The 23,395-nt window shown below is 37.1% G+C and overlaps 1 protein-coding gene across 4 annotated transcripts; it reads left to right on the top strand.

Moving 5' to 3' along the window:
• Positions 1 to 520: 520 nt before the first annotated feature.
• On the top strand, positions 521 to 23,176 carry LOC110835931 (RNA-binding protein Ro60). 4 transcript variants are annotated; one of them, XM_087340726.1, is made up of 11 exons: positions 747 to 1,081; positions 3,535 to 3,755; positions 4,507 to 4,693; positions 4,800 to 4,952; positions 7,153 to 7,364; positions 8,199 to 8,404; positions 10,683 to 10,797; positions 11,593 to 11,835; positions 13,345 to 13,514; positions 14,760 to 14,818; positions 22,590 to 23,176. In XM_087340726.1, exons 2-11 carry the CDS (start codon positions 3,576 to 3,578, stop codon positions 22,625 to 22,627), a joined length of 1,563 nt encoding a protein of 520 aa, XP_087196852.1. In that variant the 5' UTR covers positions 747 to 1,081; positions 3,535 to 3,575; the 3' UTR covers positions 22,628 to 23,176. The 4 variants fall into 4 exon arrangements, with proteins under 4 accessions (XP_021932337.1, XP_021932335.1, XP_087196852.1 ...); XM_022076645.2 differs by lacking the exon at positions 747 to 1,081 and adding an exon at positions 521 to 541 and having other exon boundaries at positions 14,760 to 23,176; XM_022076643.2 differs by having other exon boundaries at positions 746 to 908; positions 14,760 to 23,176.
• The last annotated feature ends 219 nt before the right edge of the window (positions 23,177 to 23,395 follow it).

Raw genomic sequence — 23,395 nt, 5'->3', positions numbered from 1 at the left:
ATCCCTCAATTTAGGAACTTACAGTTACGGAATTTTGCTGTAATTTACTGCATAAATAAAAACCTATTGAAACTAATTTCGCAAATCTTAAGATTTGTAAAATTAATTATTCCTATGTCATGAAGGGGGGGGGGGGGAGGTTTAGATTTGAGTAAATTGAATGGCATGGTCGAAGGTTTTTATGACAACCAGTAGCCGTACAGTTCACAATGCAATTGACGTTTCCAACTGATCTCACGGCATTGATTGTTTTAGTGTTTGATACCAAATTATTACCAGATTAATCATTTTAATAGTTTTACTATAGCTGCGGACAGATGGCAGAACAATACATGCGTGACGTCACACGCTGAGTGCGTTGCCAACTTGTAGCATTGAATTACCGGTTTGTGAGCTGGTGTTATGTGTCTGTTATTGACAAATTAAAATTACCATCTGTTATATGTTCAAAGAAAGTACGATTTGTTGGTCGTTTGAAGTCGATCTCCTGCCTTCTACCATTACTGGCTGAATCTCACCTCAGATTAAATCATTTTAACAGGTAGTTGAGCAACTGTTCCCTCGAAAATATCAGCATGTGAACTAGGACTTGCTGTTATCATTGTAAATTATTAAAGTTAAATTCGATTGAAGATATGTTTAGACGTTACAAATCAAAGATTTTCTTCTGATTCAAAGAATATCGCCGTTTATATAGTCATAGACGTTACAATACAAGTATGTTGTGCGCATAGATCATATAAATGTCTATGTGTAATCCGTGGGTTGTGTGCTCTTGATCAGCCTCTATTTCGAGAAGTGACATTCAGTTCTATGTGGTGCAGAGTCGTATGAGTTTCTTCCAAGTAATTGCACATGAATTTGTTAAGTTCAAATTAGATACCAAATTAATGAAGATAGTTTTCAAGGTAGACAAAGGTGCTGTTAGATTTTATAAGTTAAAGGCGAAATATAATTTTTTATGATTATTTCATCTTGCCCATTAGTTCATAATTTCAGTACTGACCCACATTTATCGTGCATTTATTGCCTTGTGTTGACATCTCTGAAATACTGAAGAAGAAATATTAAATATACAAAGGTTTGTGTCATTTATTAAGATATAATATACGAAGATTTATAATACTGTGGTTTTTGTAATTACTTTGGTGAAGTGCTCATAGGAACTTGTTGCAGAACTGATTTTAAGTTCGCAGTCCTGTTATTATGGGAACGAATATTACCTTTAAGAACATTTATTTAATTCTTTTATGTATGTGGCTTTGTGCAGATAGTCATCTGTTGACCAAGAAGATTTATGAAAAATGTGCACCACGTTTAGTTCGATGTTAGTCTCGTCACTAGAATACTATAAAACTTGTAGAGATTAGGTTTTAAAAAATGCATTAACTTTCAAATACTGTGGAAAGACAGTAACAAATCAAAATAAGTACTGACGAAGAAGTTAAGAGAATGTTAAATTCGTGAATGCTTGCTGATATACAATTAATTTTTTTATTGTCTCATCACCTGTATAATGACCTAAATAGGAAAACATACAAAAAGGCAATTGTACCTGTTTTATATAGATGTGAAATTTGGTCTGTAACTCAAAAGGGGCCCCTAGACGTGCAATATTAATTGCACAGTATTGGGTTTGCATAGTTTTAATTGACAGTGTATGGACAGTATTGAAGGTTTGTGCAATGATTGAAGAAACATCGAGCTAGTTTGATATACATGTTGTGAAAGCAGCCTTGCTTCAAGTTTATTGTGTAGTTTGGTGTGTACACAGTGCATTATCTCTTCAGTTGTGGTTCTGTTGTCATGGTGGCATATCATAACAATAGAGTTATTGAATTTTTTTAAGTATATTGTATTTTTTCAGCTTGATAGCAAGTAACTTTATTACCTTTGTGTTTTACTTTAAGGCTCATCTTGCTTGGTTGAAGCACTATTCTGCTCAGTGTTTGAGGTCGTGTTGTATTTGTTAATTTCAGATCTTCAAATGCTTGTCCAATAACCAGAAAGCATAAAGTAGCAGAAAGTTTTTGGCTGGTCAGAACAGCATTTCTCATGGGTATTTTTGTACAAAGGGAGTAACCATATGTAATAAGTCAGTAAAAGTTGAAACACCACATGTGCAAATAAAACTATATGAGGCCTTATCTCCTGGTTCATTTACTTCTTGTTCCTTCAATAAGTTCTTATGGCCGAATAGGTTCATATGTCACTTCTTGAACTACTCTTGCCCTTTCTTTTCATATTTTGCTTAGTTTGAACAGTTATTGCCAAGATAATACCTAACATTACATTGCAGGTAGAAAACTATGGAAAATCTCAATCGGACTATGTTAAGCTTTCCGTGAGACCTGATCCTATAAAAAATTTCTTTGTGAGCGTAAGCAAACATACACATAAACTGGCCTATGTATAATACAGATAATTACAATTACACAGCACACTGATCTGTGTTCATGTGTAGTTTGATTTTTGCTTTAAATTCTGCCTGTAATTTGTTATACATAACCTTCAGGTTATGTGCTGATATCATAATTGTCATTTTTAATGCAGTGAACTGTTTGTGCAAAAATGTGTAGGTATGATTATGGTATATTATATCACATTTCAGGATCCTAACAGCAATGGGTCATCAGTTATCACTGTCAAAGAAGAATGTGTCTGAATTATGACAGTTGTAGCCACAGTTAATTTGTTCCACATCACAACATGTCACATTGACATGGCGTAAACTGTGCTATGAAACTTGGTCTTGATGTTACATTTTCACCTCTTGCTAAGAATTTAACATCTTATATTTACATGTAAAGTAGTAGTTTAAAGTGAGTTCTTATGTGCATAAAATAGCTTCTGCTCATACTTACATGCCAAACTGTACACAGGAGGGAGGAGAAAATTTTTAATACAAGGTTTATGAAGAGACCCCAGAAGTTTGGTTGTCTTATTAGGGTTGTACAAGAAGAAACTCCATTAATTTGAAATTATGTTACTGGGCTGCTTATGTGTGTATGTCCTTCATTATTATCCTCAATGTTATTGATTAAGTTTATGTACAGAGCATCTGATGACAAAGTACAGTACGCGGCTGTAATCTTGAGACTTGCAAGGAATGCAGGATGTCTGAAGCGTCAAAGGCAGACACTATCTTTCCTCCTTCACCCCACTTCCTCATCCCGCAAGTCTCAAGATTACAGTCACGGACTAAACTTCCCATAATTAACAATACTAACCTCATGGTTGAATGTGTAAGGTGGGAATAGTAGTTGCACTGTTGGAAGTTTTTTTTAGTGATATTTAAGTTTCCTTATGGTGATTTGTTGAGAGAATGGAACATAAGAGAAAGGAAACTGCTCAAATATACTGATTTGATGAATTATTGCAACTCCACACTTACTTTCCATCTGCCAATTCTTTCTGATAACATTCATCCAATACTTACAAGACCTTGTAAGTATTAATTAATATGATAAATGAATTTTTGTCATTTGTTTTAGACACACTGAGGAGAGCTTCATTCTCTTCTTTTTCTTGCAGAATAATTACTCTGTCGGTGTCACGTGGTCAAATTCCCGACTATGACATCGGCATCCTCGGAACTGAAACTGAAACGGTTCCTTCATTATGGGCGTGAGACAGCTTTATATCAGCCAGGTGACCGTTATGCAAATAAGTACTTTGAACCAGGCAATGTGACTTCTATAGAGGCGCTGATAGCTGATGGTAAAGATACTGATCCAGTTGCTCACATTGTTAAGGTGCAGTATTATATTGTTCTTATAAAATAAATTTTTCTTATTCTTAACTACATAGAGGAGCCAGCGTAGCCCAGTCAGTATAGTGACTGGCTACGGACTGGACGACCGGGGCTTGATCCCCGACGGGGGCAGAGGATTCTTCTTCTAGCTGTTAGATTTCTTTTTGTGGGGCTACGTGAAGGACAGAATTTACGCCACTAAAGTGCGAGACCTCCGGGCCTGGATTGTGGAAGCTGTCGGTACCACCACTCCGGATATGTTGCAGCGGACCTGGGCGGAACTCGATTACAGGCTAGATATCCTACGTGTCACCAACGGTGCTCACGTACTTGTTGTGTTGTGTGACTGATATTTGTCAATAAATAGGCCATGTCTCTATTCCTTACTTCCTGAGAATACGATAAAATTTGGGCGTTTCATTGTAGACACCCTGTACATTAAATTTTCTTTTACATACATCAATGATGAGATTTTTTATGGCTTTGATAGCAACCAGCGCTTCTCAGCAAGGTTCATTGTTTTTATACACTTCAAAACACAAGTATACAGCCCACAATGCAAAAGTCATTATAGTTATTGGAAGGTGAAGAAAACCCACATACAGACAAATACAAGAATATGAATGACTGGAATTATGATGCCAGCTGTACACTTATTATTTTTGGTTTGGGACTTCGAAAACTGCAAGTGCTTGATTTTGTTGTACGTTGCATATAACAGATGTGAAATGAAAAATTGCTTTCCTTTGCAGGCATTCAGTGATGGTTATTCTGCACATCCACAATCATTAGTGTATGCTTTAGCATTGTGCGCCCGTCAGCAGACAAGTGAACAATTGCGTGCAGCTGCTTACAATGCCCTTAAGACGGTGTGCAAAGCCCCTATCGATTTCTTCCTGTTCATTAAATTTGCTCATGATCTCTCACAGTCAAATTCAGGTAAGCTAGGTTTAATGACATGCCGCATTCCGTGACCTGCCTGTCCCCACTTAAGATATTCGTTCCATTATACATTTTTATCATGCTTATTTCTTACTTTTTCCAGGTTGTGGTCATGGCTGGCGACGTGTGGTAATTGATTGGTACTTGAGGAAGGAGCCAATGGAATTATGTGAATGTGTAACAAAATTCCGTGGTCAGTATGGTTGGACGCACCGGGATATCATTAAGCTGTCTCATCCGAAGTCAGCAGATGTTGGTAATGATGGCCTATGTTATGAAATTGGTGTTTTGTGTTCTTTGCTGTTGCGCTATTTTTTGGTAACTGTTGTTCATAGATTCAAGTACATACAGCTGAACTGTTAGTAATAACATGCTAATGACAGACTTAAGAGATGCATAGAAGCAAAGAAGTAGGCGATGATGTTTTACCATTAGCAGAATATTCGCTATGTATATGTAGCCTCATTCCAGATTTGGCTTAGCACTATCATGCTGCAAGCTCATGTGCATTTGCCATAGAAACCATGATCATGTCAGTGGGTCACAGATTGTGAATCCCTGGATTATATGATTTTATTCATTCATCCTATTTGGAGTAAGGGGTGGTGACTTTATCTCAAATTAAATGGTAACTTACATGAGACCAATACTGATATTTTCATATCTCATGGTTTGAGTGTATAAATAAAATGTGAAGTCTGTTAATTTTATAGGTGAAATGAATATATATTGAAAATAGTAATAAAAATTTCGGTACTTGTGGGTTATCGGGACACATCTATTTCAAAATAGGTTGGGTTAGGTTAGGTTAGGTTGCTATGAAACTATATTTCAGTGATAGAGTGAACAGGAGGTGCGGTAAACAATCTTGCAGAACAACAACCTAACCTAACCTAACCTATTTTTAAAGCGATGTGTCCCGATAACCCTCAAGTACCAAAATTTGTTTACATATATAGTCAGTAGTTAAGATGTAAATAATGACCTGAAATTGTTTTTAAAGATTCTGTTAATATTTGGCATGTAGGATTTTCATGGCGGTAAGTCTGAAGATGGCTCTCTTTTGGGTCGTAGCACCATGTAATCTGGTAGAAGTCTGCCAACGTTTCAGAGGTCCTTACTAACTTATCACCCTGATAATGGAGGCAGTAAGAATCTCTGAAACGTTGGTAATCTTCTACCAGATTACACAGTGCTACAACCCAGAAGACAACCATCTTCATTATTGGACATTTTTACACTTGATCCAGGTTCTGTTGAATCTGAAATAATGTAGCGTATGACTGCTCTGAGGCAACAGACCCAGTAAATTCTTTCTGAAATATAGATATGTTGTTATTTCAGGATATGGTAGTAATCTGTTGCCCTGTAAATTCTGTAGTTGTTGAATGTTAGCTGGGTCTATGTCCAGTGTAAAAACTTGAGATTTTGTAATAACCTATGGTTAAATCAGTATGAGAGTCTTGTAGCTACTGAAGTCTGTGAATTATTTAGGTTCTGAATTAAAATACACTGTGTTTCAAAAGTAGCTTTACAACTTTGCAGGAGAATATAAATTTATTTAAAGGATGTGCACAATATTTTCAAATGCACAAATTTAGCCAAACACACCAAGTTTCATGCACATTAACTGTACTACCGAAAACCGCCACAGAAATGTTGCGGCAGGTTGAAGACGTTGAAGGATTTCTGGACTTGGTAATTTTCAGTGACAAAAGCACGTTCCATGTCACTGGTAAGGTCAACACCCACAACTGCAGGATTTGGGTAGTGAAAATCCAAGTGCCTTCCTGGAACATGCTCGTGACAGTCCAAAAGTTAATGTGTTTTGCGCCCTCAGCAAAGATAAAGTGTACACCCCTTTACTTTTCATGGAGAAGACCATTACCGGCATTGTGTATCTGGACATGCTCCAACAGTTCCTCATTCCTCAACTTGACGAAGATGACCAGGAAGGACGCATTCACTTACAGCAAGACGGCGCACCCCCTCATTACTTCGGAGAAGTGCGCAAGTACCTCAACGGCCGTTTCCCAGGTCGGTGGATTGGTTGGGCCGCACCAATAGCATGGCCACCTCGTTCCTCGGATCTAACACCTTTAGATTTTTTCTTGTGGGGATTTGTTAAAGATCAAGTGTACGTGCCACCCTTACCTGCAAATGTGGCCGAACTCGAATTACCACTGCAGTTGCTGAAGTGACACCGGAAATGCTACACCACGTGTGGCAAGATATTGACTACAGATGGGACGTCTGCCGCATAACAAATGGAAGTCACATTGAACCATAAAAATCTGATGGACATAAAACTTGAAGTGTTTGACTACATTTCTATGTTCTGAAATTATGTGTTTCTCGTATCAGTTCACCAATATCTCGCCCTCAAGTTGTAAAGCTACTTTTGAAACACACTGTGTATATATTTAACGTTATATGTATATAAACTATGATTTTAGCAATGGCTGCAGTATTGAAGTATGTTATCCATGGCTTGAAGGATGCCAAGAAGGAGTTTGCGGACAAACCTGAGGCACAACAAGTGATGACTTACCTGCAGACCATTGAGGATTTTAAGCATTGTGATGATGAACATAATGCTGCAAGGCTCATAGAAATGCACTCTCTCACACTTGAACATGTTCCTGCTCACTTTCTGAAATCAAAGCAGGTGAGGGAAATTTGTCAAAACATTCTGTGTTCTGATTTACACTCCCAAGGGAAAGAGGATGGAAATCGAGATTATACCTTATAAAAGCACCGTAGTTTTTACTTCTCCATAGTCTTTCTCTCACCGCCATGGTGGTCTAGCGGTTAGAACGCTGGCCTTGTGATCCTGGGGTCCCAGGTTCGATTCCTGGCAGTGCCCGAATTTATAACTTGTGTTAGGCAAGACCGTGATCTAGGCAACACAGAGTTTTCCTCCGGGGGCTTCCCCGGTTTCTCCGTGGCATCCCATTCACACACAGAAGAAGGCAATGGCAAACCATTTCTGGATCATCTGCCAAGAACGTATATGAACAGGTCCCAGTCTGAGAAAAGGATGGAAGGATCCTGTTCATAATATGTCACCAACCTCTTGTAAAGAAGACGGCGTAATAAACAATAAGTCTTTCTCTCGCCTTATGGACCTGATCTAATGGAATCTTAATGAATTCCATTCTAGGATTACACATCTACAAGCTATAATTCAGTATGATAATGCAGTCATACTCTGTCTCCAGGAAACCGCTCTCCATCATGTACAGACCTTGAACATCAACGGCTGTACACCTTATTGATATGACCATCTATTTGATGATAGTTCCAAAAACAGGATAGCTATTTTAGTACAATATTGTGTTGATTGTACTTTCCAGACACTTGTGTTCAGATTATACTTTCTGGATGCTAGCATTTCATTCAATATATTGTTTTTTTTTCCTCTCGGGGGTGTTGTATGTGTTGAGATGATTCTATTATATGCTTTAGGAAAAATAGTTTCTTTATTTTATTTAACCATCAGGTGTGGAATGCGCTGATACCTAATCTGTCACTGGGAGTGTTGCTACAGAATCTGAAACGACTTGGACGGCTGTGGTTTCTTAAAGGAAATCAACCCATTGTGGCTAAAATACTGGATGCTTTGAATGACCAGTCAGCTATTGGTGAATCAAACCTGCATCCAGCTCATGTGTTTGTGGCACTTCGCAACTATGAGAGTCTGGGAAGGTATGTTTCACGCGTTTAGTATGTTAAAACAGAAGAACTTAAGTCATTTATATACTGTAAGTACATCACACAGTGAAATCTCATTATGACATATGTCTGTACATTACCAAAGGATTTCAATCCTACTTTGATCCCTAAAGGATAAAATATGCAGCTGTAAAAAAAATCTCATTATGTGCTCTTATTAAAGATAAAGTTGTCCTTCATACTTACTAAGCGCCATGCCACGGAGATGTGGGGTGGTGGAGGTATAGCTCCAGTCTTTCATGGCCTTGGCACTGTATGAAGGTGGGTGATTAGCTTCATGCCCCAGGAAGGGGCTCCGAATATTAATCGGACAGGAGTCTAGATAGGCTCCAGAGCTGGTGCAAATGAAGAAGCTAAGAGAAAACCTTTTTGCTCCTGTCTGAAATTGAACCCTAATCATCCAGCTTGAGTGGCCGAATTATTCTGGCTCTTTATTTCTTTTAATTGTGCTCAGATTTTTAAGGTAACGGATATTGTAAGAGCCAAACAGCTACATTTTGAGGCCTTCTGCAGAAATTGATTTAGGGGTATCATCAGCTCATCAGCAAAATTAAATTACAATAGCATGTCCTCCCTTCATTTACTTCTTTCACTGTTGTACCAAAGATGAACTTGCTACACGCCTTTGGATAACTTGCACAGTTAAAAGGCAACATATTACCAAGTAATGCAAAGTGACAAGTATCTCAAAACATACCATAACAGAACAGAAATAAAAAATATCAGGCATAAACATGTCTTACATAATTTTAATATGAGCCGGGATAGCTCAGTCAGTATAGTGACTAGCTAAGGGCTGGACGACCGGGATTCGATCCCTGACGGGGGCAGAGGATTATTCCTCTGGCCTCTTCGTCCAGACCGGCTCTGGGGCCCACCCGGCCTCCTCTACAATGGGTACCGGGGTCCTTTCCCGGGGGTAAAGCCGGCTGGGGGCGTGATGCTGACCACTCACCCCCATCTAGTGCCGAGGTCAAGAAAGAGAGGAGCTATACCTCCACTCACCCCAAGTGCTTTTACGGCACGTAGAGGGACAAACTTTACTTTACATAATTTTAATGTTTTCCCTGGGGTTCACATCAATTTAAATATGTTGTCTGTGAGAGTATGTTTGTGTTGTGACAGTTAAAAACATACCCATCCGCAAATATCAAAATGACATTTTTTTATTATAGATTAGTGAAAACCCCATTAATAACAGCATAAATTGTTCTTCGTACTTTTTATCAGAATACCACTGTAATATTTAAACTTTTCGGCATCATGGCACAACTGCCGTCACTTCCACTAGGGCTTCTTGACGGGTCATAGTGTACTGCTTGTCATGCAATGTTTTAATTTGCTGCTTGTCTCCTAGACATCACATTGACAAGTGGTAAAAACCCAAAGCTGCTGCTACCTCTGACTGTGTCTGAGAAGTAATAGTGAGGAAGTACCACCAATAGATCGCTGATAGGTTTTCCAATTTTTTTGGTGTTGTGGAAAGATCTTAATTGGCAGGGTCACCACATCACAATATCGGACTCAAAAGGGTAAAAGAAGAAACTAATATTGCTTTGTAACAAATAATGTCTGATTTTGTATTTGAATTTATGTTGTGATGGGAATTAATTAGATGATGTGGGTAATAAAGAAGTTTAGTCCTGCTTGTCAGTTTATGATAATTCTGTCCTTCGTAGCTTTATTATGATTCAGACAGACATAGTTTCATATTATTTTGGGGAGTTTACCCTTTCCGTGGCTTCTTAAGAGTTCTGAAAATAAAATGTGAAGAAGTAGTTGTATTGAAGATTGCTGTCCTCTGGGTTGTTGCACCGTGTAGTCTGGTAGAAGTATACCAATGTTTCAGAGGTCCTTGCTGCCTCCATCATCAGGGCAATGAAGGCAACAAGGACCTCTGAAACATTGGTAAACTTCTACCAGACTACACGGTGCAACAACCCAGAGGACAGCAATCTTAAGACTCACCACCGTGAAAACCTCAAATCCTACAAAGTAGTTGTATTTTTTACAAGTGATTACAATTGTTACATTTAAAGAAAATTTTACTCATTGCAATTGTATTTGTGACAGTTGTCCGTTCTGTCACGTAACATGCCAGCAGCTAATTATTTTATCAATTTCTGTAGAGGTGATTAAAACTAGTTTTATCATGTACCTATGTTGCCTTTTAAGGTACTAAATATGTTATTTGAATGTTATTTATAAGTATAAAGAGAGCATCAAATAATGTTTCGGAATATGTTGACAGGCCAACAGCATTTGTGCCTCGAACATCTCAATCAGACACTAAAACAAAATCAACACCACAGCCACACCCAAAAATCATAGAGGCTTTGAACCAACTGTTAATGTCTACTTTTACGGTAGGTCTGAGAAGTTTTAGCTTTAATTTTCATAAAATTAGTAACAAAAAATGCATTTTTTTTTTGCTTTTTTTATGTGGAAGTGACATGAATACTATTTAATACGGTGAAACCCCTTATTTACTCTTTTCTATGGACTGATAAAAATCCTGTCATTTACAGGAAATGCAAGATGGGCTCTCTTCTGGGTTGTCGCACCATGTAGTGTGGTAGAAATATATCATTGTTTCAGAGGTACTTGCTGCCTCCATCATCAGGGTGCTTATCTCCATCTGCATATGAATTACTTCTTTGCTTCCAAGAAAAGACATATTTTTTGTTTCAAAACTAGACATATGCAAAATTAAAATTCAAATAAACAGAGTGATGTTGGCTTAGGATTTCAGATAATAGCCTGAACATCTCTTTGAGGTGTGGCATATCAATCCTAAAACAAAGACGCATTCATGGTGTTAACATCGTCTATATAATAAATTTCTGTCGATTCAAAAAGAAAAATCTGCTGATGTCTTGTTTTGGAACTAAGCTTTTCACTTCATTTTGTCGTATCTTGAGATGTGCAGACCACAGTATAATTTGACAAAATATTTTTCACTTGTAGGCTAATATTTATTTTTCCTAGTTTAATGATGGCAAAAAATCAAATTTCAAAGTGTTCCACAGCATCATGACATCCAGGCGTTGTGCAAACAGAAAGTTTTTGAGTCACTAGACTAATTAAAACAGTATAATTAACCTTACTTTTTAATTAAATTTCCTGCAGATTCCTTATGTCAGATTGTATTTGTGTTTCAGTTACTAGTACCAACAGGGATGCGTTACTTGGTGGCAATTGATGTGAGGAACCAGATGGTGCATGGCAAGTGTTGGCATTGCCTTACCATTTCACCAGCACAGGCAGCTGTCTTGATGACTCTTTGTCTAGTAAAAGCAGAACGTGATGTGACAGTGGCTGCGTTTGGTGCAGAAGGTTCGATGCAACCAGTGGAATTGGGCAAGAACATCTCAATGCAGGAAACACAAAACAGATTGAAAGAGGTATCAAAGATTATGTGTGTGTCATTTTTTTGTTGCAATCTTCCTTCATGATGTTTCATTATCACTGAATGAAGGAGATCTGAGTCGCATAATTTATTGCTCTGTCATTATTTATGTGCATAAAGAGACACTACAGGTTTCCAAACTCAGCTGTTTCTTTTTAAAACGAACAAGTGAAAATATATGTGTAATCTGACTTCTGTGTTTGGAAATAGGAATGTGGTCACAGTTTGAAAATTAACTTTGTGAATTTTATTTGCATGTAGTTGCTTTTAGTTAAATTCTTGTTAATAATGAAATTTGTTAGCTTTATGTATTTTTTTTTCTATCCTAGTAATACTAATTGTGAATTTATGTTTTTAGTTTTGGAAATGGCTCAACGCTGAAGTAAATACAGTGAAACCTCTATCCATCGTTCCCGGAACTATCGTTTTCCCGGATGCATCGTCCGTTTTGTTCGGTCCCGAATACATCCCATATAAAATAATGTTACATTTTCCCGCTTCTATCGTTCCTCGAACTATCGTTTTATCGCATCGATCGTTCAAAAATCTTAGTCCCGTCCCACAATTTTCCCGCAATGATCGTTTCTGAGAATTTAAAATGCTGGGTTTTGAGATAAATTAATGCCGGAAGATGCACAATGTTTTTGGAATACGCAGTAGCGGTAACCTGTTATGTCGCCCAACCAGCACATTCTTTTGGAATGAGGGTCAGCGGTGCAGGGGTGATAGTTGGAGTGAATGGCGGTGCTCATTGTCAGAAATTTTACGATTTTAATTAGGGTGCACTCATATTTCGTTCCAGCGATGCCAGATGGCATGTGCAGTGTGAATTTCTTCACAAATGCTTTTATTACAAGTACAAAGGAAAGGCTGGCGGCACTTTTCATTCTTCTGGTTCATCTCGTTTCCAGCGGTTCAGGGTCTTCTACAGCTACGTTTCGTTGAGTTCGGCAGTAATAGTATTTCCATTCTTCCTGTTATTGTCCGCAAAGGGGGTGGGAGTGGTGAGGAAGAGGAAGACGATGAATGCGAGCCCGAAGCTTTGCCGAGTTTTGCCGAAGCACACGCTGCATTGGCGAAAGTGAAGTCGTTCTTTTATGCGCTTAATATTAGTGAACGTGACGAAGAAAACATTTTGAACGTGGAAAGTGCTCTGTTTGGTCTAAAACGTAAAGTTTCAACAAACCAGTTGTCCATTAAAGACTTTTTTGGTAAAAAGAAGTAACTTTGAAAGAGAAACATTGTTTTTTTTAAATTTTTAATGCTTTCCCGCATCTATCGTTTTCCCGCATTCATCGTTTTTATTTCCCGCCCCCGCCGAAAACAATGCATCGAGGTTTCACTGTAGTCTATGTTTATAGTAGAGTTTGTCACTTTGCGTAGGATAAAGTAAAGATGTGGTGGGATTAACAGTTTGTGGGTGTGTATCCGACAGTCTTGTTCCTGGCATTAATAGGAGTAAAATGAGGGGTTATGTTGCCACTTCATTTTTTCTTCTGTTTAGATACCAAATGGGCCTGTAGACCTGTCTCAGCCTATCTTGTGGGCCATGAAATTGAAGAAACTAGTGGATGTGTTCATTATCTTGACAGACACTCAGGTGAAGCAAGGCAAATCCAATGCCGTTAATAGTCTGCAACAGTACCGTACTGCTCTCAACCTTCCCAACGCGAAGTAAGTCGCCTTCCTAGTCTAACTTGTTGTCGGTGAAGTTAAGGTTTGAAGATAGTACTGTTGCTGTTGGTCACCACAATGTGCGTGCAGGAAAAATAAATGTTTTTGATTAATACTAAGTTTTGTCTTTTGTTTGGTGTGTCCTTAGATCAACTTCTTTGCAAGTTTTACGATATTGACGTTTGCTGAAGGGGAAGCAAACTTATGCTCTCAGGTCGTTGCATTCTAGGCTGCAATTACAATTTAATGATCTTGATTCAAGGTTCTGTTCAACTTGTTAAATTAACTGTGTTTAAACTGTTTCATAGTTTAGTGTTCAGATACGCTGTTTTAACTCGGAAACTTCTAGAAGACATTGTGTGTCTGTCTCTAATGAATTTTGGACAAACCTTCTGACTTCTCCCTGATACCATTTTCCTTTTAGACCATTCTGTCCTGGTAATGAGTACACTTTTGTGTTGGGAGCAACTCTTGGGACCAGTCGTGAATACTTTTACATGCGACCTCCTTAATTGACATCACTTGGATTTAGTGTTGTAAATATCCATATGATAAAAGTGTAATATTTCCAATTTACTGTAAATGATAATCTGTTGCAATTAGGCTTTTAAAATTTTATGTTAGAAATGTTGACATATTTACATTTTTTATCAATTTTATTTTTACTTTGAAGTGAAAATTGCTATCATAGTTACCTTTGCATCTAAGTGTTTGAATGAACTGGAAATAAGCCTTGAGGTCAGGATATTGTACATCAGGCCCTGTAACATCTAATATATTATTTCAAATTCAGTATTTGTTGGAGATGCTCATACCTTCACAGTGTGTTATTTTCTGTTGTTCAGGTCTTAAGTACACTGGGCACAAATTACTCTGAACCTGGGCTTTGTCACATTAATAGGGGAGGAGACGGTGGAAAGTGCAAGTGGGAGCAAGACTGCAAAGATTCTGTGTGAAAGCATTTTTTACCCTTATAATTTTGACACATTTTGATACACTTTCACACTAAACTGTATTTTGTGCTCCAAAGGAACTTTAAAACACTAGCAATGCAGGCACACATTTCTTCTGTAGCCTAAATTCGATCGTTCGTATTGATCGTGTTATCTCTCGACATGCGCTAACACTTTGCAGTCTTCCCCTCTCTCCTGTGTGTATATTTGTAACAGTCAGTGAATCTTGTAGTTATTTTGTGTCTGCTGTAACATTGTTTTATTGTTGATTACGCTTGTTCACATTCCCTAGATTGGTGACCTGTGGTTTGGGCATTTCAAAGTTTGCCGTGGCGTGCCCCGATGATCCTGGTATGTTGGATGTGGCAGGCTTTGATGCTGAGGTTCCGCGTGTTGTGGAAGCTTTCTCCAGGGGAGCTTTCTAAACACAAGTTGATATCCAGCTTGGTTGTTGAAAAGAGACTGCAAACATTGTACTGTGCAGTATATTTTTAACCCTTTCGTTACAGCTTCAACCAAAGCAAGTCTTCTCTTCTCTGTTTCATTTCTGAAACAAGAGATGTGAAAGGAGAGACGTGTTTAGTTAAAATGTTAGCGTTGCATTTTGAAAGTACCATATTTTTCCATATTTTAGGTATTAGTCCTAGTGGGACCTTGCCATTTTAATGAATGCTGCATTACTGCGATTCACGATGATCTGAATTCCACGTCTCGTAATATTTGTATGAATTGTGTAAAATTATAAAGAGTTAGCGAAAATGGGTCAGACATCCATGAAGAAGTGAGAATGTACATATGTATAAATATTTGTTCATGAGGCAGAAATCTCTTTGTGTGGTCTGCATAAAATTATAATTTCTGATAATTATCAGAAATGAAAAAGAATAAAGATATTTTTTTTAACCCGTAAGAGTAACACTTTAACACTTCAAGTATATTTATTATTTACTTGACTTTAAAACAAGACAGGTTTTTGAGAAAACTATTTTATTACTTATCCAGATAAAATATATATGAATGAAAAAATTTACTCATCAACATGGACCTCCCATGATTGCTTTGGATGGATGCTGTATTAAACTTTTGCATACCAGTATCTGTTTCAGTTACCTTAATTTTTTATACATTTTTCTTAGGTTATAATAGAAGACTTGGAATGTGTATGTGTACACAATATTGTCAGCTTATAAATGTACAGTACTGGAAGCAGAAGCATTTGAATGTGCAACTTCTCTAATATTCAAGGATTGTGTTGACGTGTTAATAGAAAGTCTGTTCAAGAAATGATAGTATGTCAAACAGAGAATTTTGAAGAACTTTTTATACCATCATTACAACAGCTCCCTACTAAACTCCATGATTTTACTCTTTATCATTCATTTTGACACATGCAGAGTACAAATTCAACATGTAGCCAGGTGATTCTCTTCAAAGACTGTATTTTTCCTTTTAACTACTCTGCTTCTATCTGTGCTGTTTAACCAAACTGGCAAGGTTCCACTTTGTATTATTGCAAGATTTCACAATAAACTTTGTATTTATTGAAGATGGTTGTCTTCATTGTTCTTGTGCTGTCTGCTCTGGTAGTAGTTTACCGACCTTTTGGAGGTGCTCGCTACCTCCATCATTCTCTGATGAATCGCCTCTGAAACATCAGTAAACTTCTGCCATGGTACATGGTTCAACAACCCAGAAGTCAGCCATCTTCATATTTGCCTCTGTAAGAACATGAAATCTCACAACAAACTTCTCTAATAGTTGAACATGAGCTAAACATTATTCTTCAAGACTTCAAAATGGAATGAATGCTGTTTAGGGCTTCTCAGTTTATAAAAACATGAAATAGTTAAGTCAAATTACATATTTATACAATTTTTGTAGTATAATAAGAAAATAATGTATACTTTTTGAGAATTTCTTTTTATGAACACAATTCAGCTGTCAGAAGCGCCAAAATGCCAGGATCCTATTTAAGATGACGAAAGATAAAAATGTGATGTGTCTGTTCTATGCAGATATGTCTTCATATAACTTATTTCTGTCGTAAGAAGCCACTTTCTGGATAGTAAGTGGATTTGCTGAACTCTGTGTGAGAGGAAAATTGTGGTCCTTGATAAAATGTTGTCGTATTCTGTACGATAGAACAGCATTTTCAACCGAGTATTTTGACTGGTAATGATGGCTGTTCGTGATTGAAGCCAGTTCCAACTTAGCTGAAGTGGACCCCACATGTGAGCGTCATCTTTCCTTAGTCTATTTATGTCTTTCATTTTGCTCATTTGATTTCATGTTTATGACTGAAATCATACTGATTTTAGTTTGCTTAGTTGTGACTTAGTATTATTTTAAAGTAGTAACTCAGTTTTATTTAATTATTTCTAAGAAATTGGAACCGTAATTATATTCTATCACTGGCACAGTAATAATGCTTACTGTATATATGGATATATGGCTTACACATATTGTGAATGTAATACATATGATTCTTTCTGCAGTAGAATTATCTACGTCTGTTTAAGTCGTATCTTGCCTATCTTCCAACTAAATAAGGACAGTAATTGGACTTTTTTATGTTCTCGAATGTGTCGTATTATTGTCATTATACAAACGTATAATTTTTTGGTTATTTGGAATGATCTCTGTAGAATGATGAATCTATTTTAATTAACAATTTCTTTAGTTTTGTTTCCTCTCAATTCCAAGTACATTTAAATGTTTATTGCATTTATATTGCACATCCTATGTGTTTTATTTTAAAGGTTAAGTTTTACAAACTTCAAAATTGAAGTGAGGTAAATATATTTTTATTTGTGTAAGAAGAAACTGGCTTGTGGTGGAAATCTGGGGTACTGTTTGTTTATGCATCAGTAAAAATGGTTCCAATGTTCTTAAAGTACCGACAGATTGAAGATTTCTGTCTTCTGGGTTGTTGCGCCGTGTAGTTGGTCGATGTTAACCAACGTTTTAGAGGTCATACTGCCTTCATCATCAGGGTGATGAATATGCCAATAGGGGGTGTGGGGCTAGGTTCATAGGTGCCGGAATGTGAATGGAGTAGCCTGCCCTGAGCTAATGGGAGGAGGCGTGGGAGTGGATCAATGGTAGCTATTCATCGACCTGATGACGGAGGCAGTATGACCTCTGAAACGTTGGTTAGCATCGATCAGACTATACAGCGCAACAACCCAACCGCTGTGAAAACCTCAAATCTTACATACAGACAGATTGATTTGTAACACTTCCTAAAAATAACCTTTTTATTCAGTTGTCTGATTTATTAAGCAAAATTGAGGATCGTGCATTCCAGTAGACACCTGTGAACTTCATATTGATCAGTCTGAAGTAAAGCTCAAAATATGAAGTAATGAAATGGACTTGAAAGATTGTTGTAGCTTATGATGTGAACTAGTAGCGAAAGGGTTAACATTTATTGGAAACTTCTGTGTTATAACAATTTATTTATCAGTGAACTTCAGGAATGGTATTGAGTTCACATGGACATTAAGGTACTCTCGTCAGTTTGTCATTTGAAGAAACCTCTATTTAATGTGTCAGTGGATTGTGTTAGTGAAATTTATAGGAAGTTCAACAGGAAGCCTGAAATTTAACTGCCCAGAAACAGCTTCGAATATGCAAATATCAGCACTTCTGCAGTTCAGCATTATGGTGTCGGACTTAGCACTGCAAGATTTCATTGATCAGAACACGCACCCTGGTGATATAGTACTCTGCCACTTGAAGTCAAAACTTTAATAGAAAAGAAACGTCAGAGTATTGATCAATATTGTTTTTTCTGAAAATAGTTAATACAAATTTGTACAAGTGCATATAACCATACAGTGTTCAGAAGCTTGATACCGAAGATTGAAATCGCACAAGAAAAGTGTCGTGCGCGAATCAACATGGAATGGTTTCTTCATCGTGTAATTTTTTTTTTTTATTTGTCGGTTAATGGTCATAGTAATAGTCTTACAAGAAACTCTGTAGCCTTGTGATAAAACTTGTGTGCTCTCAATTGGGTTCACTACAACACTGTGAAATTTCTAACCCTCTGAATGAATATTTACTGCATCTTATTGATTTTGACTACCGGTTCAGTGAAGATTCTCAGTTTCCGTCCAGGACCACGTCTCTGCGAGTTTTTGTAAGGCTATTCAAAACACGCAGTTATATTTTGGCATGCCCTCCTGCAGCTGGAAGGCATGTTAAGGTGCTCCCATCTGTTAAGCATTTATTGGGGGATAGACTATGGGTAATTGCTGTATGTACAGACATTCTAATATGAATTATAAAATATAGGAAGAGTATGTACCATTTAATTGCCACTACTGTATATTACTGCACTGAGACAAGAATTGTATTTAAAGTGGTTGTGCATCATGTTTCAATTTTATATACTGGGAACGACCCGTTCCCCAAGTGCCTGAGCACTGCGGGTCCCAACTTTTTCGTTGGCTTGATCTATAGACATTCGGTAGGACTCCTTGGACGAGGGATCGACCCGCCGCAAGGCCTCTACCTGTACACAGGACAGCACAACACAGAAAAACGTGGAGAAACATCCATGGCTTGAGTGGGATTCGAACTCACGGTCCCAGTGACCAAGCGACACAAGGCCCACGCCTCAGACCGCGCGGCCACTACAGACCCCTCAATTTTATATAGCTCCTCCATATTCAGTTTGGAAACCAGGATGCGGTTATACTTTCTTAGTCTTCCCTGTACAAATAGAAAATACAATACTCGTAGCTGTTTGAAAACCATAAACTTAATTTAAAGCTAAATTGATGACGACGGTACAGCTAGAATGCAGAATGAATTAAAAGTCGCTGCTTTACAGTTTTGATGGCACGACCCTGTGTTTTTATACAGTTGGTATTAAATGCCATATTGAAATTTGTAATTTACTGAATTGCTGATGCGAAGATGACCCTTCACTGGAAAATTGATGGAAAAATAATTTTATGTTGTGTCAAGATAAATTTATTTGGTATATTTGTCTTGTGCAGTCTCTCTTCTTTTGTCTGTCTTTATACGGAATGCTTTTCAAGCCCCCAATGTCACACATTTATCCCATAAGCACGGTATGTTCGGGATGGCACAGTTTTTGGTCTCTCGTGGTATATCAGTTAATGGGAATCAAAGGTATTTTGCTTCCATGTGTAAACCCATGAAACAAATAATGTTAAGTTAAATTTACATAAAACTGATGGGGAAACCTGTTTTGAAAAATTTATACTTTGAAGATGAAAAGGCGAGGGGAGAATAACAGTGATATGAATCTTGGATGATGGGTTGTGTAGTTGGAATTTGGATGAAACTGGTTTGGTGTCGCTAGTGTCGAACCTTCATGTTCTGCTGTCGTAACGTTTAACATTTGAACTATGTTTCTTGTATTTTAAATCATTTCTTAATGATCACCATGATGGAAAATTTTGCATTTACAATTCAAGTTGATGTTTCTTCTTCAGACGTTAATCTCTTTATGCGTGCGGATAATGTACTTCAAAAACACAGCTGTGGCTTAAAATATAAGCTGGGTGAATTGTTATCAGGTTTGGTTGTAATGAGAATGAAAGTCTAGTAGCTTTTGAAATATTTTTATATTTTCCCAGAAATGGTCGATTGCTTTTTTTCTGCTGCTTCCAGCGGAAACTTCGCTTCGCTTGTGATTACGTTCTTGACTTGGTGACGTGTATACAACAGAATATAAAACAGTGCCACATGTTAAAAAAAAGCCATAGTTTAAGGATATTCAGGGATATAAGAACACATTTTTTTAAAGTTATTTGACTGATTCTCCAGCCACGGAGGATATAGATTGTGTAATCAGAACTAGCTTTTCAACTCTTACGAGGACATAGTGTAACTTTGCGGCATATCTGGAAATTTCCTTTCTGTTACTGATGGCTTTTGGTAGCTAGGAATGAAGTTTATGGATGTGTTTGGCAAACTTCCATGTATCACATTTGCAGTTACTGACAGTGCCTTTAATATTTCACAATATTTCAGTGATTTTGTAGCCATTTGGCCTTCGTTGTCAGGTTTGTGTGATCGAGACCCACCTCAACCTTTAGCAGCAAAAGAATTCCATTGGAAATTAAATATTTTAGTATCTTAATGAATTCAAACATAATATCACTGACAAATTCAGGTTATTAGAGTAGAAAGGAATTTGCGTGTTTCTGTTATAACTACAGCCGAGACTGATTAACTGTATTCGTAGTGCCAGTGAATGTTTGTCACAGAATTTGCAACAGTTTTAAAATGTGTGAACATTACAAAATAATAAATTCTAGAGATGGTTAAGTCACGTCAGAATATGGTTCGTTCATGTGTTATTGTGACGGTTGCATCGAATAGTAGAAGTTTAAAAAAAATGCAAATAATATATGCCATGGAAGTGTTGTGGTGCTAATAATTATCATCGTCTTTATCAGAATTCTATATTTAATAATAAATATAGAAAAACAGATACAGTGGATGTTCAGGTTGTACTGACGGTCTGTATCTCTTGTTCAGGATACTGTTCATCTGAAACGATAGTAGCTTCAGTCCGGTATGAATTTTAAGTGTGGTTTCCACTTTCACCCAGCTGTAATTCTTCAGTAAAGTATGATCTTCATGACTGAGGTTTGATCCCTGGCAAGTGCGTTGTAGTTATTTTTGTTACGACATTTTGAATCGCTCTGGGTGTTGCCTCAGTGTCCTGCTGAATCCGATATTACGGGTGAAGACATCCGGTAATTTACCTCATTTATAGCGTAAAAAAATATTTTATACCAAACAGCTAAAATTTCATAATCTTTTTCACTGCCTTTTAAGTAATGGTGTCTTAAAAAGTTATGTTAGAATGTTGATGTAATTTTAGAGGCTTAACATGTGGAAGCACCTGTTAGAAGCGAGCTCACGCGTTGGATCAACAGTACACACACTTCCAAAGAAATTTGTAATATTTCATTATTAATGAAGCAAGAAAGTAAAACTGCCCATAGTTTTTCATATCGTTATGACCTCGAAGTTGAAATAATGACATTTAGTGAGAAACCGTTGGTATTATCATTATTATTATTAATATTATTATTATTGTGAGAAATAAAATTATCTTTGTTGTCTGCAACCACTGAATTGAGATGTTACTAAAAAAGAAAGCAGTTCTTAACATGATTATGAATAGTTTTTATTTTCTGTAGAGTGCGTACACAGCGCTTTGAATCAGGAATAAATTGTTCTCTAAACGTAGTCTGTACTGCGTAACTGAAACTGAAATATGTCCGAAGGAATGAATATTTGTAACTAATGTAGAGAAGATTAAATATGTGAGGTAATAATAGTTCATTTGGCCTCAAATTTTTGTAATGCTGTAAATTGATAGCGTCAGAAAGCTATGCTAATTTGAAAGATGTATTAGTAGCTTGTTTTTAGCTTAGTTTGTAGATTTGTAAGAGCTTGTAGAACACGGTGTTTCACCTCTTTTAAACTTAAATATGAATACCTCCAGCATTTTATTACCTGACAAAACAAAAGCTTCCATTTTCTGTTATTCTATTTTATGTATCGATTGATTTTTAAATCTGTTCTGTCATTTGTATATTACAAATGGTATTTAACTTGATTTCTGAACTTTGTCCATTGTCCAGTATTCTGAAAGGAAGACATTTTTGGACACTGGATCTGTTTCTGTCCACAGCAGGGCCAGAATTGACCATCAGAGTGAAATTTATTATCCTGACTGACGGGAACACTAAAAAATGAACGTGAAACTGAACTGTAATATGCGAAGATGAGTGTAAAGCTAAGATGGACGGTGTTTGTACAACAGATTCATTAAAATATTTACACCCTCACTCTGCGAGGCCCTAAGCTGTAGCTTAGTTAGCACGCACGTGTCAGGCAGTGGTCTACAGATGGAAAGATGGGGAATTCCCACTATATTGGGTCAATTAGAAAGAGTGATTGAGGTTAGCGTGTTTTAACAGATCGGCTGAGCACGTTCTCCACGCCTTTTCACCTGAGGGCACAAACAGTTCCACTTTTCCCAAATATTGTGTTCTTTTCAGAATATTAGATTATGGACGAAGTGCAGAAATCAGTAATACTTGTTGCATTTTTTCTGTTTCAGTGCTGGGTACGAAAGAAGGGACGGCTTCACCTTTGTGATGCCTTGCATTTGTTACAGCTTTTAAAGTCGAATTAAAAGCAGTGTCTCTACAGGACTTAGATGTATTTTTATTTGGTTGGTATTTTACTAGAAATGGCACTGCGGTTATATGTTTCTGTTATATTTCATGACTAGAATTGCAGTAACAGAGACAGAAATGCCTAATTAAACAAGAAGTACTTGGCGACTTAATTTCTGCACAGTAAAAACCAGGAATAAACCAATCAGAATTTCCATGGAACACTGCTTCACTTATTTGATTCTTAATGACACTAACCGGTAATGAATATAGATTTTCTAGTCATTATTTGTAGAGTTTTGGCCAATGTGATCTGAAAGGATGTTGCTTTGCTGGTACTGGATTTCCCGTAACTTGGCTCAGAGTTAAAACTGCATTTGGTAATCATTTATGTATATTCACATTGCTTTATTGGTTATCTACTGCACTCAACACCTCAATTCATTGGGAAAGGAATATATAGACTGTGCTACTTGTAATGTATTTAACATGTAACAAATAAGGGATTACAGTGATTGTTTTAACACCACCTACTTCGATCTTTTAACAAATTCAGTTCTGTACATTCTGATCCTTGTATGTCCCCGACCAATAATATTGAGTTGAGTCCTCACGTTTAATCTCCTGTGGACATGAGTGGGAGTATATAATTATATCACCAGGGTTGTAACTTAAGAATATGATTACTATTTTATATTACGTGTTAAGTAGCAAAAATTTGTGAGGACTTTTCAATTCAATATTAATT

The sequence above is a fragment of the Zootermopsis nevadensis genome, unplaced genomic scaffold (assembly GCF_977971745.1).
Source record: "Zootermopsis nevadensis isolate Lab colony 2312 unplaced genomic scaffold, Znev_1.0 Znev_ptg000061l, whole genome shotgun sequence".
Lineage (NCBI taxonomy): Eukaryota > Metazoa > Arthropoda > Insecta > Blattodea > Termopsidae > Zootermopsis > Zootermopsis nevadensis.
Note: the sequence above shows the minus strand (reverse complement) of the source record. Positions and strands in the feature narration are given on the sequence as shown.

Bases quoted from the DNA above. Each gene is read 5' to 3' on its own strand.
- LOC110835931 (XM_022076645.2), top strand. From the start codon at position 3,576: ATGACATCGGCATCCTCGGAACTGAAACTGAAACGGTTCCTTCATTAT. The intron at 4,694-4,799 runs GTAAGCTAGGTT...TACTTTTTCCAG, and splicing joins TCTCTCACAGTCAAATTCAG to GTTGTGGTCATGGCTGGCGA. The intron at 13,515-14,759 runs GTAAGTCGCCTT...CACATTCCCTAG, and splicing joins CTCAACCTTCCCAACGCGAA to ATTGGTGACCTGTGGTTTGG.